This window comes from Halichoerus grypus, chromosome 12, assembly GCF_964656455.1.
Source record: "Halichoerus grypus chromosome 12, mHalGry1.hap1.1, whole genome shotgun sequence".
Lineage (NCBI taxonomy): Eukaryota > Metazoa > Chordata > Mammalia > Carnivora > Phocidae > Halichoerus > Halichoerus grypus.
The window spans coordinates 22,790,870-22,809,934 of NC_135723.1; the positions used below are offsets into that span (position 1 = coordinate 22,790,870).

Below are 19,065 nucleotides of genomic sequence, written 5' to 3' on the forward strand. Positions count from 1 at the left end.
GTCTCCAACGAAAGAGGAGGAGGGCGGGGAAGGAGGATGGAGCAAGCTGGGGGTTGGGGTTGGCGCTAGCCGCAGCGGCTTGCCTCGGACTGTGGGAGAACGGCGGCTGCTCCTGGAAGTTGTGGGGTCGGGAGCCGGGCCGGTGTCTCCGCTGCCGCCGCCTTAGGCGGTGGGGAGGAGCAGGGAGCGGCGAGGCTTGGCGGGGGTCGGGAGGGAGGGGAAGGGCTGGGGAAAGCGAGCTGGGGAAGACTGAGCGGGCTCTGCGCCGGGCGGGCGGGCGGCGGCGGGGGGGCCAGCCACCGCAGCCGGGGGGACGCGGGAGGATGGAGCAAGTGGAGATCCTGAGGAAATTTATCCAGAGGGTACAGGCCATGAAGAGTCCGGACCACAATGGGGAGGACAACTTCGCCCGGGACTTCATGGTGAGTCGTTCCCCTTGCTGTCGCCTGCTCTCGCCGGCACCGAAGCCCACCGCCGCCTCGCCCGGCCGGCCCGGGCCGCCAGCGCTTTGTGTGCGGCTGTGAGGAGAGGGGCGGAGGGGGCGCGCACCAACTCCTAGGGCCGGGTGGTCTTGGAGGCGGGCAGGAGGTGAGACCGCCTCCGTCCCTCGGCCTCCTTTCCTCCCCTCACGCTTTCGCGGCCCCCTCCGCGGGCGCCCGGGTAGCGAAGGGAGCGGCCCCGACCGAGCCCGTACTCTGCACTGCCGCCCGCGACCACCTATTGTTTCTTGGGCCGGGAGCCGGAGGCGACTGAGGTGCAGACCCGGGGCGGGGGGACTCGTCTCTTCACCCCCCACTCCCCATCCAGCCTGCCCCTCCTTGTAGGGTCGAGGCAAGGTGTCTACCCAGGGAGAGCAGATCGCGGCTGATGGAGGAACGGGGGTGTTGAGGTTAGCATTAACTCGTGGGGTCCCTTTGCTCAAGCTGGTCTCAGAAGTGGGCAAGGTAGGAGTTCTGCCGTTTTGGGGTTCGTAGTTATTATCTCCAAGGCTTGGGAAAGGATTGTCCGTAGGGAATCCCGTGGCTTGCCCAATTCCATTTACCCCCGTCCCATCTCGTGTCTCTTGAGACTCAGGTTTGAGATGGCGTTGGGGTCATCATGACTTTAGGTTAGAGGGGTAAGTGTGTGTGGAGGGGTCGGTTATCCAGAAGGAAGCCTACTTCGGACTCCCTAGGGGATATTGTGGAAGGCGGAGGGGATGTGACTATCACTTCCTATCCGGGGTGGGGGTGGGGAACTTGGGAACAATAGTCCTGGTGGGGCGGAGGCAACGAAACGGGCCGAAGCCCTGAACTGGGAGATAACCTTCCAGCCTCCCCCCCCCCCCTTTCCGCCCTCCGCTTGGGCAGACCGGCTGGAGAGGAGGTTAAAAGTCTTGTTCGTGAAATTGCTCTAGATACATCACTTGTGAGGGGGTCAGATCCAAAGGCGTGGGACCAGAAGTCGACTTCCTACATGGCCCCCTCCCCCTCACCTTTTATTTTTCTGCTGGACAATGTTCCCTTCAGGGTTGTTTCTCGGTTTAGGAGGCGGTGGTTGCGGCTGCGGCTCCTACGGATATTGCGCAAGACTGGGGCGTTGGAAACTCTGGAGGTCTGGGGAATGGAAAAGGAAGTGGGACTTTGGGAAGTGGTTGCTCCTTAGCCTTGGCGGGGGTTTAGGAATGGGAAATAAGCTAGGGAAAATTTTGCTCCTGGACAAGGTACACCTCCAAGAATAATCACTTAACTCCGAAATTCTTGATTGTAAAAAGGATACACAGTTAATGTCGATGAAAATGAAAGAGCAGCAAACATTGGCTAGTTTTTGTTTCAAAGTACGGTTTAATTGTTGACAAGGTGCAGGTGAAATGACTTTTAGCACTGAAATACTTTTTCACATTTTAAAGAGACTAGGATGTAGTAAAGCTTTAGCATTAAAATTGTTAACAGCTTATAAAATAGATCGTTGACCTTATACAGTATTATAATAGTATTGTTGAGCTTTGTGATTCCCGCCTTCCTAGACTAATAATAGAGGATAGGAGTAAGATTTCGTATCTTTTGAAAACGGAAAAATATAGGTAAAATAATCTGCCTTATTTTAAACATTTTCTGTTGATATTTAGCCTATGTAGTTTTGAAAAATTAATTTTTGATCCAAGGGAGGTAAAGAAAAGAGGATATTTTCTCTTTTTACTAGTGAGAATTTTTATTGTGTTGGTATCTTTTGGATAGTCACTTAACAGTAATTGGATGGAGTCCCCTTGTTACTACTTTTTAGCAAATAGAAAATATTTACTTAGGATAGTTTAAAAGTTTAAAACAGGCTTTATTTTGGTTATGGAAGAAGAGGTGGTGTGGTTCTTGGTCTCTTCTAGTTTGCATGCTAGTCATCTTGTTATCCCTGGGCATATCCTCTCAGGAAAGAGCATTGTTTGGTGATGAAGGCCATCAGGACAGGTGCCCAGTCTCTGAACTTCTGTACTGGGGAAGTAGCCTTGGGGTTCATGCTTTGGGGATGAGTCAGGGATTCCTATTGGAGAGTTCATTTCTGAAGTAGTGAATGAGTTTCTTTTTTCTTCCATAATACCTACGGATAGCTAGGTGATTCTACATTCGAAATTTGATGACTAAGGCTATTTTATAGTGCCTGCTTTTTTTATTCCATGACTTGATAAGCAATAGCTATAATTAAGACTGATAGATAGTGCTGCTTTTTCCCTTGACTGGAAGGCTGGAGGGAAACCATGTCCCCTCTGTCATGGAAAGAGAATAGAAGATCAGCTAATAATTCTAAGTGTTCTGTTATTTTTAAATTCTTCTGTGGATCAAAAATGCATTTTTAAATTTTAGCATTTTAGAACTGAGCCTTAGAAATAATCTAGCTATTATAATCCTATTCAGTTATGAAGTACTAGTGTTCATTATTTCAAATTTGGAGATTATAGAATAATAATGAATAATGCCTTACTCTTAGGAAAGTGGAGTGGACATGCAGACTGTTCCTCCCATTGTTGGATCCTGTCTTTCTAGTCCCATCACCCAAAGGCGGTTTCTGTTAATGTTTTTAATGCATCTGTGTGACCATGTTATATATTTCATTTTATATTGTTGGGGTTTTTTTCAACTTAACATTTTGATAAGTGTTTTTCATTTGTAAAAATCATTTCAGTGGCTATATAATATTTCACCTGGCAACTATTTTATAGCTTAACCATTTCCTTGTGGTTGAATGTTTAGGCCATTTATTTTCTATTACATATTATAATTCTGTATTGAACATTTATGCGTAAAACTTCCTTATTTTGGATTGTTGCATAAGATACCTTCCAGTAGTGGAAGTACTAGGTAAAAGGATATAAACATTTAATACATGTTTATAAATAACTTTGAAGAAGTTGTATCTGTTTATACAACTGTCAGTAATGCATGAGTGTTCGTTTAATTATCTTGATCTTTGATAATTTGATGGTTGGAAAATGGTATCTTGTATTAATTTGAAATTTTTGATGACTAGTAAGGACAGAAAAATTTCCATCTGTCATTAACTATTCAGTGAGTTGTCTATTCGTGGCCTTGGTGTGTTGCGTCCTCCCCAGCCCGCCCCTAAAGAGTAGTAAACTAAGATACTAAGATGGTGTAAAATTACAGCATCAAGATGATTACTTACATGTTGAAGGTTAAACATCTGATTTGTGGCAGATCCAGAACTCAATTTCAACTATTTTGACTTTAAGTCTTCTTTACAAGATGGCAGACAGTGATCATGACAAGCAAATGTATACAGTAGAGTGGTGTGTATTCATGTTTGACAGACCTGGGTTTTACGCCATCTCTTTCATGGTCTAGCTGTTTGACTTTGGGCAGGCCACTTAGAAGAAAATAGTACAACTAATTTCTCTCATCTTTTAAGGAAGAAAAATGCTACATACTTCACAGGGCTGAGGTATGAGACTGATATTTAGGGTCATCATCTAACATATTATTTTGTGCTAAGGTCTGTGTAGACTCATCTAGCTGATTTATGTAGTCAGTTACAGATAACTAGACATAGAAGGAAAGAGGTATCTGGGCTTTTGTTTTCAATCCTTCTCTTGTGCTTTTTAAAGCTTTATAATGTCTAGGGGCTCCTGGCTGGCTCAGTCGGTTAGGTGGCCAACTCTTGATCTCAGCTCGAGTCTTGATGTCAGGGTCATGAGTTCAAGCCCCCTGTTGAGCTCCATGCTGTGTATGGAGCCTACTTAAAAATAAGTAAGCAAATAAATAAATAAAGGTTTATAATGTCTAAAACACTGAAACAAGAAGTAGATTTCTTTTGATCAGGCTGAAGTTTATCTAATTTACATTTAACGCTTGTATATTAAAAAAATCATAAAAGATGACACTTAAGCTACAAGTAAATACAGCAGTTTCAGCTTACAAACCAGTTCTCTCTCCATTTCTGAAGGTAAAAACAAAAATATAATGAGTGAATTCAGTGGAGTATTTAAAAAACAGGATGTAGCAGAGGTATGAATTCTCGTACTTTTTTGTGAAATATTGGGAGGAGAGTATTTAAGGACATTTTTCTAAAGCTGAACTGAGGTATAATAGCAAGCGATGCATCTGTTGTTATGTTAAAATGCTATTTAAAATAACTTTGATGTTTTAACGTAATCTGAACTTAATTTATCTATCAGAGGTACCCAAGAACTACCATAGAAGTTATCCATTTCAAGGAATTTATTATATAAAACCATCTGTTTTACAAATAGTAATCCTGACAGAACTGTTCAAAACAACCAGTCTGTTTGCTTTGTTATGATTAAATAATTGTTAGGCGGTTTTCATTTTACTACACTAACATTAGTGACTTTACAAATTATTTTAAGTAGAAAAGAAATTAACGTTTTTCGTCCCTTTTATATACTAAACACTGTGCCAGATACTCTACACCCTGTCTTACTTAACATGTCAACAATTTATGAGGTAGATATAACCCGTATTTTACACATGAGGAAGCATACTCTGAGAAGTTAAGTATTCTGCTTGACTTTAAAACCTCTGTTCTTTTTTTTAAAGTTTATTTATTTCAGTAATCTCTATATCCAACATGGGGCTCTAACTCACAACCCGGAGATTAAGAGTCACATGCTCCTCCAACTGAGCCAGCCAGGCACCCCAAAACCTCTGTTCTTTTTGTTCTGTTTCTCCAGGATACATCTGAGGTCCTTTGGGACCTGGCTGGGACTAGGCTAGTGGTGGAGGGTGCATCACTATGTAAAGGGATGGAGGTTTTAGAGTTGAACATGTTTGGGGTGCCTTGGTGGCTCAGTTGGTTGAGTGTTGGACTCTTGGTTTTGGCTTAGGTCATGATCTCATGGGCCCAGGAATCAAGCCCTGTGTTGGGCTCAGCATGGAGTCTGCTGGAGACAGCCCCTCCCTCCACATGCACGCTTGAGTGAGCACACTCTCTCTCTCACTCTCAAATAAATAAATATATCTTTAAAAAAAATAAAGTTGAACATGTTTAGGGGAGTGGTAGATAATCAGCTATAACACAGCGGTTAACACCTTTTGGTTTCAAGAATCCTTTACATTCTTAAAAATTATTGAGGGCCCCAGAAAGCTTTTGTTTATTTACTGTACTACAAATTAAAACAAATATTTTTAAAAATAATCCACTTTAAGGTAATAATAAACCCATTCTGTATTAACTATATGATAATTATTCAAAACAAAAAGTAATTACTGAGAAGAAACATTTTTATATTTTTTCAAATTTCTTTAATGTCTGGCTTAATAGAAGAGAACTGGATTCTCATATCTGCTTCATTCATATGGTTGCAATGGTACATTTCACATAGCATGACATGCCATGTACTCTAGAAAACTCTACTGTACACTCCTAAGAGAATGAAAATAATTTTTAAAAATTACTGTGTTAAGGTCTGTGTGTTCTCACATTTGCAAGTGAGGAAACATAACTTAGTATTATTAGGAAAAGAGTTTTAACTTCATGGACTCTCTGAAATGGTCAAGGGGCAGGCTGTCCCTGAACCATACTTTGATAACCAGTGAAGTAATGCATGGTAAGCATTAATGATGCTTCTGAGAAAGTTAGTAGGGGTTAGATTGTGGAAGTTCTTGCATCTATGCTACAATTTATTCACTAGTTCAATACCAGTAATTTTGAATAGTTCTATACTACAACTCTTAGAGTCACCTGGACAGCAGGCAGGTATTAAGAAAATACACATAGTAACTGAACATTCTGGCAGTGAGTGTTTCCCCACCTCCAACCACTCACTCCCACCTCCAACCACTCACTCCCACCTCTTGCCCCAGTCTGCTTTAGTATGAGTCTTCACTTCTGTCATTCAGATAGGTTCTAGTAGAAAAGCTAAGAATCACTACTATGGGTCTTTAGAGAGCCACTGTATGTTTTAAGAAGAGTAAGCAGTCATTTGACAGATTTGTGTTGTAGATAGTTGATTCTGGTGGCAGTATTAAGGATGGAATTAGTGATGAAGGAGAGCATTTTGGAAGCTGTTGAAATATAAGAAGTGAGATGAGGGCCTGAACTTAAACTAAGACAGCAGAATATAGAGTATATATAGGATCTGATAAGGATTAAGAAAGAAGTTTCAGTGATTCAGTAGACGTGGGTAGTCAAGGAGAAAGGAATATTTACAGTATGACTCCAAGGTTCCTAGTTTGGTATACTATCACCCAAGTTAGAAAATACCATTTGGTATGGTTCAGAGTATGGGAGGAGAAAGAAGTAGAGGGAACCAAGTAGAAGATGGTTGGAGGAAATTTCAGGGTAGAAGAGAATTAGTTTAGTTTTAAATGTGATAAACTGAGGTGCCTGAGATATTGAGTAGAAATGTAGAGCTCAAGAGAGCTGACAGGATATAGTTAAAAATTTGGAAATCATCATATAATCATGTAAGAGGTAGTTGAAAGCGTGGGAGCAAGTAAGTTTATTCAGACGAGAATACAGAGTGACCAGCTTTAGGTTGGAGAGCAGCAGCAGTTAAAGAGCAGCCCAAAAAGGAGGAGCCAGTGACTGTCCCTGAGAAGGTATTTTCAGAGAGGAGGAAAGGGAACCCAGAGGATGTCAGAAAAGCCTGGGAGAGTTTCAGGAGAGGAGTAGTTAGCAAAATCAAATACTTCTGGAGGATTGGTAAGGTGAGGTTGAGAACGTACCCATTCCATTTGCCAAGTAGGAGTGATTTGGTGACCACAAAAAGTGGTTTGGGTGGGATATGGGAAGAATTTAGATTATAGTTGATTGAGGAGAAAATAGGTAAAATGGGTATAAATTCTTAACATTTACATTTAACATTCTGAAAGTAGATGGTAGAAACCAGAGGAAGACAGATTGAAGGAGAGCTCCCTTCCCACACCCTGCTTTTCTTTTTTTAAGAAAAGATAGGTGCAATATTTTCCATGTTTCTTAACTACATGTATGTCCTCTTTTGTGAAATGATTGCTGTTTAAATATAATTGTAAAAGATAACAAGAACTTGTCTTTTGGTTAACTGAGATCTCTGAAGTTTTTTATTTGAATTCTGGGTTTGAAATGTTAGAAAAAAGGAGGGAGGAAAGACGGGAAACCTGGAAGATTTTATGCTGCACAGCCTAAATAAGTATAAAATTTTTCTTTGTTAAACTGTTTAATATTGTGGCTTGTAGGTATTTTAAAAATCAATAAGTTTTTTTGAGAGGTAATTCACCTACCATAAAATTCATTCATTTAAGCTGTATAATTTAATAGTTTTTAGTATATTCACAAAATTGTGCAGTCATCATTATCATCAATTTTTATCACTCCAAAAGACAGCCCATGCCCATTAGCAGTCATTCTTCCTCCCTTTCCTATCCCCCAGCCCTAGGCAACCACTAATCTACCTTCTATAGATTTGCCTTATATAAATGGAATCATACAATGAGTGGTGTTTTGTGACTGAGTTCTTTGACTTAATATAACATTTTCAAGGTTCATCCAGGTATTGCTGGAATCAAAAATATTTCATTTCTTTTTATGACTAAATAATATTCCATTGTATGGATATACCACATTTTGTTCATCCATTGATGGACATTTGAGTTATTTCCACTTTTTGTAATATTTTCTTTGTATATAATACATGAAATGGAATATTTTGTATTTTATGAATAATGCTACTATGAACATTTATGTACACGTTTTTGTTAGGATATATGTTTTCCTTTATCTTGGGTATATACCTAGGAGTAGAATTAATGAGTGATATGGTGACCATTGAACTTTTTGGGCAACTACTAGACTGGAGTTCACATTTTACATTCCCACCAATTTCTCTACATCTTCACTAACACTTGTCTTCTTTTTGATTATAGCCATCCTAGTGGCGTGAAGTGTGTCTTGTGGTTGGCTTGTAGGTTTTTAAAATATCTTAGTAGGTTTATATAAATGGTGCTGTATGTTTAATGTGTCTTTAAAACCTAGAGTGGTAAGAAATATTGTCTGTTTTTACATTTGCGACTGGTTTAGTGTCTTATCCATCCTTTGATGAGTATCCAGCCAAACATACTTTGATTCTAACTAACTTTTCAAGTGGAAGTAAACTTTTAAGTAACTCTCTCCACATGGCTTACCAGAGACAGCATAGTACAAATTTAAAAGTGTTAATTCTCCAGAATGTTTTATTCTATGTATTTACTTTTAGAATACTGTTAGTTTTTTCGTTCAATATTTGACATTTAGTTTGAAAAAGTTTTTTGACAGTTTGAAACTGAAAGTAAGACATTAACATTTAGATAGATTAAAAATTTTTTGTTTATATGTTAAACACTTCTATGTTTCTATAGCACTCAGTTCATTAGATTCATAAACATTTACATTTCTGACTTCCCCAACTGAGAGCCTCCAGGGCTAGCAACTGGGACTTAATTATCTCTGTATCCTCATTGCTTATTAAGCAAGTGCCTGGCACTTAATAGGCATTAATGGCCATTGCATGAGCAGAAATTGTAGTGAGCTTAAAACTGTAAGAGATTTATTCTTCAGGTGGATTCTTCAAATGGTCCAAGGAGCTTGTCTTCTTAGATGAGCTTGAGAACTGCTTTTCCCCCTTCTATGCATATACACTTCTGTGTGTGCTTACACAATGTGGTTGTATTTTCAGTATCCACTGAAAAAGAAAATATGAGGTAAAGTGCTGGACTGCATTCAGGAAAACTTTTAGATTAATAGGGTTTTATCAATTGTAATATCTTCTGCATAAATATGAAAAATAGTACATATTTTTCTCTGGACACTGGTTGGTATGCATAAGGATTCAGGGAACCACTTAAAGTAACTACTTATGTATCCCCCCACTCCATAAATCCTACTTGGGGACCATTATCTTAGAATATTAATTTTAATAAAATATCTACTTTTAACTTTTGATTTTAGATTTCATTAATAAAATCGAGATATCATGTTACTGGCATTTCTTCCGAAATAGTGGTATCTTGTAACTTGTGGGTGTCTTGGGAGTGATTACAGCAATAGCTGCTGTTCTCTTCTTGCCTCTAGTTTCTTGCCTTATCCAATCCATTCCACATATCATACTCACTTTCTTAAAATACCATTTTCAAGTGTTGGCATCTGTGGGATAATAGAAAGCATACTGGTTGTAAAATCAGGATATATGAATTTTAGTCCCTGTGTTGCTGCTTAGTTCTATTTTCTTTAATATGTTTATGTAGTACTGTGGAAACACGGTTTTATTTTTGGGGTGTCTGGGTGGCTCAGTTGGTTAAGCTTCGTAACTCTTGATCTCAGCTCAGGTCTCCATCTCATGGTTGTGAGTTCAAGCCCCACATCGGGCTCCACGCCCAGTGTGGAGCCTACAAAGAAAGAAAGAAAAGAAAGAAAGAAACATGATTTTATTTTTATAAAAAAAAATGTAAGTTCAAGAACAACTCAAGGCTCCCTTTGATGACCATTAAAATTATTAGAATTTTAAATGGCTAAGCCAATTCAAAGCATCAGATCCAAGCTCTGCTTGCTTTCAAACTGTAATTATATGCTGTCTTCCCAAATTCCCTTTCTCCTCTTCTCCCAATTTTGTAACTTTTGCCCTAGTTTAGAATCACAGCCCAATAGGATAAAGTCTACACTTCTTAGCTTGGCATTCAGAGCCTTCTGAACATAGTCTCACATTACCTTTGCAGTGTTAAACTCCTGTACTCTGCTGTATATATCCCGTTCCCTCTAGAATAAGTTATTTCTTGTTCTTGAGCATACCCACTGAATGAATGAAATCTTATCTGTGGTTGTACTATTAAACATACTTTTTCCATTTCTTAGAAAACTTTCCTTAGAGACCAGTACTTTGAAGATCAAAACACTAAAAATTGGGGTGCCTGGATGGCTGAGATGGTTAAGCAGCTGCCTTTGGCTCAGGTCATGATCTCCAAATCCTGGGATCAAGCCCAATGTTGGGCTCCCGGCTCAGCGGGGCGTCTGCTTCTCCCTCTCTCTTTGCCTCTCCCCCTGCTCATGCTCTCTCTCTATATCTCTCTGTCTCCAATGAATAAATAAAATCTTAAAAAAAAAGAACATTAAAAATTTAGAATGACTTTACCACGTTCACCCCGAACTCAAAAGCAAAAATGTAATTAATTCTCACTTTCTAGGGTAAATATTTTAACCCAGTTTATCTTAAGAACTTCTCCATTGTAATATCTCATCGTAATGATATGTCTATTAATAATATCTCTATTGTAGGGCTCCTGGGTGGCTCAGTTGGTTAAGCGACTGCCTTCGGCTCAGGTCATGATCCTGGAGTCCCTGGATCGAGTCCCGCATCAGGCTCCCTGCTCGGCAGGGAGTCTGCTTTGCCCTCTGGCCTTATCCCCTCTCATGTGTTCTCTCTCATTCTCTCTCTCTCAAATAAATAAATAAAATCTTTAAAAAAAAAAAAAATCTCTATTGTAATAATATCTCCATTGTAAAATTTGGTTTTTAACATCATGGAAAAAAGCCTTGCATTAGATTTGAGTTCAAGATTTGCCTAATGTAAGTCCAGTGGTATGCAGTTATTCTACACCTTAAATTTCTTCCAGATAGTTGAACTTCTCTTCCAACATTTCATATTTCCTTTAGTATTTTTATTTTTATTTTTTTATCCTGTAGTATTTTTAGATTCTTAGGTTCTTTAGATTCTAAAAAAATTTTTAGATTCATGCAGTCAAACCCTGACAATTATCTCCTTCTCTGTGAAATACACAAAAGTCTTGTTTCCATTTGTATAATATTATAATGTCTATGAACCGGTTTATGGCGGATATAAATAGTTGGTCCCTCAGAGTTTTTCCTAGAGAATGTGGAATGTGGATCATGTTAATCTCAGAGGCTTTGGGATATATGCTACATTACATGCTAATCTATATTTCTTGTAATAACTGTTCTTAGATGTAATCTGCATTTGAAAAGCTATTTAACAACATTTGAGTAGCTACCCTGGTAGGCTCTGAAGGAATGCAAAAATCCCTGCATTGTATCCCTGTCATTTTTCCATGATTCTTGCCATCCACTGTTCATACATAAGATGTTCCTGGAGTGGCCACTATGCCCTGGGTAATGTGTGTAGAATTGGCAATTGAAAATATGACAGTCATTTTCCTTAAGAACTTTACCAACTGTGAACAGACTTCTGAGAAGCAGCAGGAAGTTTTCCTGGAGGCATTGGATGAGCTTCAGGGGGTCTGTGAACCTTTTCAAATCATACATAATATTTTGTGTATAAGCCCATTTTGGGGGGTGGGGTAGAGAAGGTTCATAGCTCTTAGATTCTCAAGGGGCTTGGGTTCCAAAAACCTTAGACCTTCCAGGCTAGTAGAAAGATAGCAAGGTTTGGAGCCACACAGGAATTTTTATCCTGGCTGTGCTGATTATAAGCAGGTTATCTGGGGAAATTGTGGATATAATACCTACTTGGATGGACCAAGATCAAAATAGTTTGTATATAAAGCTACTAACATAGTATATACAAGGTACTCAATAGTAATTCAAGATGTCTTATTAGTCCAATGGAAGTGTATTCAAGATATAAACCTTAGAGGGAGGATATGGACCGTTTCCGCAAGAGTCCACATTTGAGCTGACTCTTGAAGGAAGAGTTTGTCAGATGGACTAGCATAAAAGGCCTTTCAGATATAGAAAACTGATAGCGCTGGGGCGCCTCGGTGCCTCAGTCTTTAAGCGTCTGCTTTTTGCTCAGGTCATAATCCCAGGGTCCTGGGATCGAGCCCCACATCGGGCTTCCTGCTCGGTGGGAAGCCTGCTTCTCCCTCTCCCACTCCCCCTGCTTGTGTTCCCTCTCACTATCTCTCTCTGTCAAATAAATAAATAAAATCTAAAAATAAATAAATAAATAAATAAAACCCAAAATTCTTATCTCTATGTGTTTCTAAGTGCTATTAGTTTTCTTTTTTAATATTAATATTTATAATTAATATAAATTAATATTATATTAATATAAATAATATAATATAAATAAATAATATTTAATATTAATATATTTTTAAAATATTCCTTAAATCTGGTAATTTTACTTTATCTCAGATATATAAAATAGTACTCTTTACATAGTTCTTAGATGATTAGATTAGGGTTTTTAATTGGCTCCTGTTAAAAGTGCCCTGTAAAAAAATTACATTAAAAAAAATCTTTAGGACCTACACATACTATTTATAGTGATAGACCTCTTGCTTAGTTTGGATTTCTTAGCAAATGTGAGTTTTGCATAAGATAACTCAAGAGGTTTTGAGACTACACATTTGGGACCAGAACCAAAGTAAGAAATGAAAGGAGTTCTGGAGTCCATGACACCAACATGTGAAGAATAGTTTTTCTGGATACCTTCTTATGTTATGTACTATGGATTTACTCATAAGTTATAGACCCTTTGATGTTAAAAGAAACATTAAAACTGTTTAAAAATTAAGAAGGAGCTTGTTGCAGGTTTTACAATTAGAAGTTGGCAGAGCCGAGTTTGTTCCAAGTTATAAAAGCAGATGCTTTTTCTATGACATGATGTTGCCTAGGCCAACAATTGCATTCTTACTATTTAGGAAGAAAGTCATTAAAAAAAAGTGGGACATGAGAAATACAGAACAGTTCTTTGTTGGTATAGATTTTTGTTTGCAGCCTACTTCCAAACTGGCTTAAGTGAAAAAAAAATTATTATAATAGAATACTGCCCTTGAGCTGCTTGAAGCACAGGAGTCAAGAAATGGAAAGCTGTCTATAATCTTGCCTTTTCTCTTCACAGCCCCTTTCTACAATTTTTCAGTTTGTGTGTGTCTCCAGGGCTGTTGTCTTTGCTTCTTTGCACCTGCTTTATTCTTCTCTTTGCGTTTTGGCTTCACTGTTTGGGACTGTATATTCTGAATAAAGGCATCCCTTTTGGTGTCTAACCTGTCTTACTCACTTTATTTGAGTTTAGGGTAAGAGATCAGAAAGACTAGAGTTGCTCAGTCTCATTTTCACATTCCTGAAAGAGTCCATCAACTTGCCAGTGAGAGGAGTATTGTGTGAGGTGACCAAGGTAGGGAGCTTGTTTAGGTGTATGTAAGGGAAGGGACTTTTCTTAGGGAAAGAGAATGATAGTTCACTAGGCAGGCAGTCTGAAGAGTACCTAGGACAAAAATCCTTGAAGGAAAACTGAAAAAAAAATGTTTGTTAACTATTAAGGTTTTAGCCCCAAATAAACTTGTACCCACTTTCTTTCAGAGAAGGGGAAAAGAAGCATAAAGAGTCCTTATGACTTGAGAGAATATTGTGTTGGCTCTGGTAGAGCATTATTTCACATACCCAGTGCATATTAAACATCAGACAAGTTTTCGTCTGTGTGAAAACTAAAGCTAGTCTATAAGCTGGGATGCCTGGGTGGCTCAGTCAGTTAAGCGGCTGCCAGAGTCATGGGATCAAGTCCCGCATCTGGCTCCTTGCTCAGGGGGGAGCCTGCTTCTCCCTCTGCCTGCCGCTCCCCCTGCTTGTGCTCTCTCTCCCTCTCTGATAAATAAATAAATAAAATCTTAAAAAAAAAAAAAAGATAGTCTATAAGCTGCATATTTATGGTATCTAAAATTTAAATTATATTTTTTCAGTGTTAAAATGAGGAACCAGAACATTACCTTCGTGTAAGTAAATATTATTCTAAAGATCAATTTTATTGAAATATCGTATCTAGTCATTCTTTGTTCACTCCTTGACTATAAATCCGAAGTACATCACTATCTGAAAGACCAATATATTTTCTTCACAGTAGATTTTGCATCAATAAAATAAATCTATAGTTCTTTTAGTTCCCAAATCGTGTAAAAATTAAGTATTGTAGTATATTTGCCTTATTGTCACTGTGCCTGTCCTGTGTATCTGCTTGTGTCTGTGCCTCTTTCTGACACCTTTTGTCTACTCATCTTTTCTCTGTCTACTCTGTCCATTGACCTGTGTGTGCCTAAGATTTGTTAATGTGTGTTGGAAATGGGTGTTAGAAATAGATCAGGATATACTGTGTAATTCAGAAATTCCCTGTTATTTATGCCTAATGTTTGTAATTCTTTACTTTTTTTTTTTTTAAATAAGTCCTACTCCTAACGTGGGGCTTGAGCTCACAATTCTGACATCAAGAATCATACACGTACTCTACCGATTGAGGCACCCAGACACCTCTGTAATTCTTTACTTTTAATACTGTAAATAGTTTATACATAAATGCCAAGGAGGAACATAGAGTAGATGGATATCAATAATAGGATTCTGTAACTGAAGTGACTGGATATGTTCAAGCATTTGTCACTAAACCTGTTCACTGGCATTATTAGATGTTCAAAATAAAAACTTTTTCTTATTTAATTTACAATATGGATAATAGAAGATTATTAAAGTAAGAGAAATATGGTTTTAATGCTTAATATACCAGATGCTTTGGTTTTTTCATTTTTGGAAAAGTAAAGAGGATGGGTATTTTAATGGTTCTAAAGCTTGAAATAAAAAATTTTTATTTGTGAAAGTCAACGTTCATAGAAACTATTATTTCCTTTCTTGGTTGATAATTAGGTAGGCATTGGCTAACCCCACATCTTCAGCCTCTTCTTCATTCCTTTAACCCCCCATTGTAATTTGATTTCAAGGTCTACCATTTTGCCAAAATTGCATTTGCTATGGTTGCCTCACATCTCCTAGACACATCCGGTAGATTCTTTATAGTAGTGTGTTTTTATAGTAGTGTGTTTAACATTCAGCACTGTTCACTGTCTTTTTCTTTTTTTAAGTCCTTGCCTTGATGTTGAAGCATCATTTATATATTTTTTTTTTTTACCTACCTCTAAGTTTGTCTCTGCTAATAGTGGCTCAGATGCAACATACTTTCTGTTTTTTACCCTGGTAGGTCCTATGGGAAATATAACTGAATACTTGAATATTTAGAAATAAGAAGGAATCTTAATAATCTTGTAAAACTGACTATAGTGATATGGATTGCTTTAATGTTGCTAAAGAGTCTCAAAGAATAATAAAGTACTGATTATTTTCTCATACTCTACATTCTTGTGATGACTAACAGATTAATCTATTTTTAAAGTATTCTTGGAAAATGTAACTTAATCTAAACTAGAAGTATAGGATGAATATTTAACCAATACACTTAATTTTCTGTTACCTCTCTATTACATGCCAGTTTTTATATTATTTACAAGCCATATGTTGGTTGCAAACCATATGTTGTTTATGCCATATCTAATATTTTCAAGTATGTTCTAGAATTATCTTACCATTTATTATTTTTCTCATTAAAGGAGGTTTAGAAAATTTTATTTTAACATAGAACGTGGATTGAATTGATACATAAATTGTCACTGTTTTATCTTTAAGATATGTTGTAACTAAGAAAACTAAGAAAAATAATCTTTATACTGGTGGGAGGGAATTTAATTATAGAAGGTCAAGGAAGGAATGTGTAGATGTCAAGAAAGAAAAGACCAGACAGAAGTAGTAGCATATCTTTGTGATATATTTTATTTTAGCAATTTGAGTGTCTAGTGTTAAGTTATATTGGATACTCCAGCAAATGTAGATCACAACAGTTTTATCTGGATTAAACTTAGCCATTACTTACATATCTATGTAATTTTGAGTAAGTTATTTAAGCTACTCACAATCTGAGTTTCCTTATTCATAAAACAGGAATATTTTGCAGTGTGAGAATTAGTAATAATATGAATAAAGGACATAATGTAGTGTTAGATGTTATTCTAAATAAATGATAGTTAGAAATGAAGAATGATTAAGGACATTAAGTGCGAAGTAAAATAAATGTGAAGGGAAAAGGCAACCCCTTGCTCTTTTTCTCTTTTGGACCTCTTTGATGATAGAGAAAAAAATAATGTATCTGATGTAATTATCTGATGATATCATTGATAGTAACTTGGGAGTTTTGACTTTATCCTCTAAGCCAGTGATCTCTCAACTTTTGATCACAGTAAAAATTTTTAAGCATGCACCTTCTTAATATAGTTTCATTAATTTATAAATTACATACTTATACAACTATGCTAAAATTTATTATTATAAATACATATAAAAATTAGAATGGGATGAGATAAAGCCTATACAAATAATATTCATAAATTTAAAAAATATTTACTAATGACAAAGTATATTTGTTCAGTAAAATTACAGTATTTTGTAAAAAATCTTGATTTTAACACTTTGTGAAATAGGGTTTGAAAGACTGGCTCTGAGTTTAATGGCTTCCCTAGATTAAAAAGATACCTGACAGGGGCGCCTGGGTGGCTCAGTCAGTTGAGCATCTGACTTTGGCTGGGGTCATGATCTCCGGGACGGGCTCCGGACGGGCTCTGGGCTCCAGATGGTCTCCGGGTTCAGTGCTCCGTGGGGAGCCTGTTTCTCCTTCTCCCGCTGCCCCTCCCCCTGCTTGTGTGTGCTCTTGCTCTCAAATAAATAAATAAAATCTTTAAAAAAAAGATACCTGACAAAGATACATAGATACAAATCTTTTTTAAAATCATCATGCTTATTTTTATTTATTCATTTAATGGTTACTGAAAACCTACTGTGTGCCAGGTTTATTCTAGACTCTGAAGACTAGAACTCCTCATGGAACTTACATTCTATTGGCAAGAGTCAGAGAATAACCTAATAAACAAGTAAATGTAACTAGATATTAAATGCCATGGAGAAGAGTAAAACAGTAAGGAAAAAAAGGAGTAAAATACATCAGTTATCACCATGGTGGTGTTACAACCACAAACCTTAGTGGCATATAATAAATATTTTTACATGCTATTGGTTGTCAGCTAAACAGTTTTGCTGATCTTGACTGGGTTCATTCATGTTTCTGGGGGTTGGCTGGCTGTCAGCACATCCAGCCTGGCTGTGGCTGGGATGACTAGGATTGCTTGTCCCTTCTCTGCATGTTTCTCATTCCCCAATAGGCTACCGGATGTGGCAGGTGGCTGTTGCAGAGGTGCAGGTGAGGGGAAAAAATACACAAGACCTATCTAGTCTCGGAACTGTCACATTGTCACTTCCATCATTTTCTGTTGACCAAGGCAAGTTACAATGCCATCTCCACTTCAAGGGGTGGGGAAATAGATTTCATCTTTTAAGTCAAAAGAACTGCAGAGTCACATGTGATTTTAATGCAGGGAAGGATGAAAAATAGGCTTTTAATATGATCAATCTATCATATGACAGGTATAGGAGATATTATTACAAAAGGTGGTTAAGATATTGGACCAAAACTTGAAATGCAGTTATCTGCGAGGAGAGCATTCCAGACAGAGCATTAAGTGCCCATGGACCTGAGTTAAGAGTGTTGAAGGAAGCCATTGAGCTTGAGCAGAATAGGTGAGGAAGAGAGTACTCTATTTGTGGTTGGGTAGGGAGTTAGTCCAACTGTCTAGGTTCTTGTACGTCATTGTGAAAATGGCTTTTACTCTAAGTAAGATGAGAACCTTTGGGGTTTTACTCTTAGGTATGATGTTAACTTTAACAGGATCACCTTGGCTGCTATGTGGAGAATAAAATGTAGAAGGTTAAGGACTGAACGAGAGACCACTTAAAGCTGTTCCACTAGTTGAAGCAGGAGGGCCTGAAGGTAATGACAGGAAAAGGGATGAATTTGGAAGGCATTTCCTAGGTAGCATTCACAAGACTTGGTCATATTAGAAAGTGTGGAAGAACTCAGCTAAGTTGGACACTGACTGATAGTGGTGAGATAGAGAATACAGGAGGAAAGATGAATTTGAGGAGTTGGATACTACTGAGTTCAAGTGAAATGTATTGAGTTTGAGGTGAATATAGATATCAGGTCAATGTCATGGTTTCCCCTACAGATCTCTAATTTTTTTGTGTATGGGTAATTATTGAACTCATGGAAGAAGATGAGGTTTCTGAGGTAATATATACTGAGAGTAACAGAAGAATACAGAACATGAGAGACACTTAAGTGTCTTCTTGAGGTTGATAAACTCTCAGTGCTTGCTAGAGAGTTAGGAACAGAATCTGGGGGGTAGTGTAGAGGCCAAATGGATTGAGGATTTTCAAAAAGAACTTGAATTTAAATGTGGATTTGGTGATTAGGAGTCATGGGTGACCTTGTCAAAAGCACTGAGAAGGGGGTGTGACAAGTTTGCATTAAATTTTTTTTTTTTGAGAAATAGAAGATATTAAGGGAGTTTTAGGCAGTTGTTAATAGGTAAGAATAGATTTTATTTTGCTTTTTAAAGCAGTGGGAGAATTACCATGTTCGTGAAATCCTATCATACATATGAGTTGTCCTGAAAGGTAAACCTGCCGTAGTCATTTTAGGGAAAAGAGAAGCGGGAAGGGAGTAATGACAGGTCTATTGATGTAGATTATTATTCTCTCTTCTCTAAACCCTGAGTCCCTTCTTCTCCCATTTCTACCCTCTGCTGCCACTGTTGTGCTGCTGTTTACATTGCATTCTGCTACTAAAGCAAGATGGTCATCCATTGCAACCAGAGCTGACTTAAAGCCCATAGATTATGAAATCAAGGAAGTGATTTTAAAACC

The 19,065-nt window shown here is 37.9% G+C and overlaps 1 protein-coding gene and 1 long non-coding RNA gene across 7 annotated transcripts in view; one reads left to right on the forward strand and one right to left on the reverse strand.

The window, feature by feature from the left end:
* The first annotated feature begins 268 nt into the window (after window positions 1-268).
* The window catches only part of PTPN12 (protein tyrosine phosphatase non-receptor type 12), an 86,596-nt gene continuing 67,799 nt past the window's right edge, over window positions 269-19,065 (forward strand). The window contains exon 1 of one of the 4 annotated variants that reach the window (XM_078060061.1): window positions 269-422. In XM_078060061.1, the coding sequence (XP_077916187.1) occupies window positions 324-422 (99 nt within the window). In that variant the 5' untranslated portion in view covers window positions 269-323. The remainder of the gene's footprint in view (window positions 423-19,065) is intronic. The other 3 variants (XM_078060060.1, XM_078060058.1, XM_078060059.1) reach the window with 3 other exon arrangements.
* Window positions 7,718-19,065, reverse strand: part of LOC118528457 (uncharacterized) — a 134,710-nt gene continuing 123,362 nt past the window's right edge. For 2 of the 3 annotated variants that reach the window (XR_013443102.1, XR_013443104.1), the window contains one exon: window positions 7,718-9,845. This is a non-coding gene — a long non-coding RNA (uncharacterized LOC118528457). The remainder of the gene's footprint in view (window positions 9,846-19,065) is intronic. The other variant, XR_013443103.1, reaches the window with a different exon arrangement.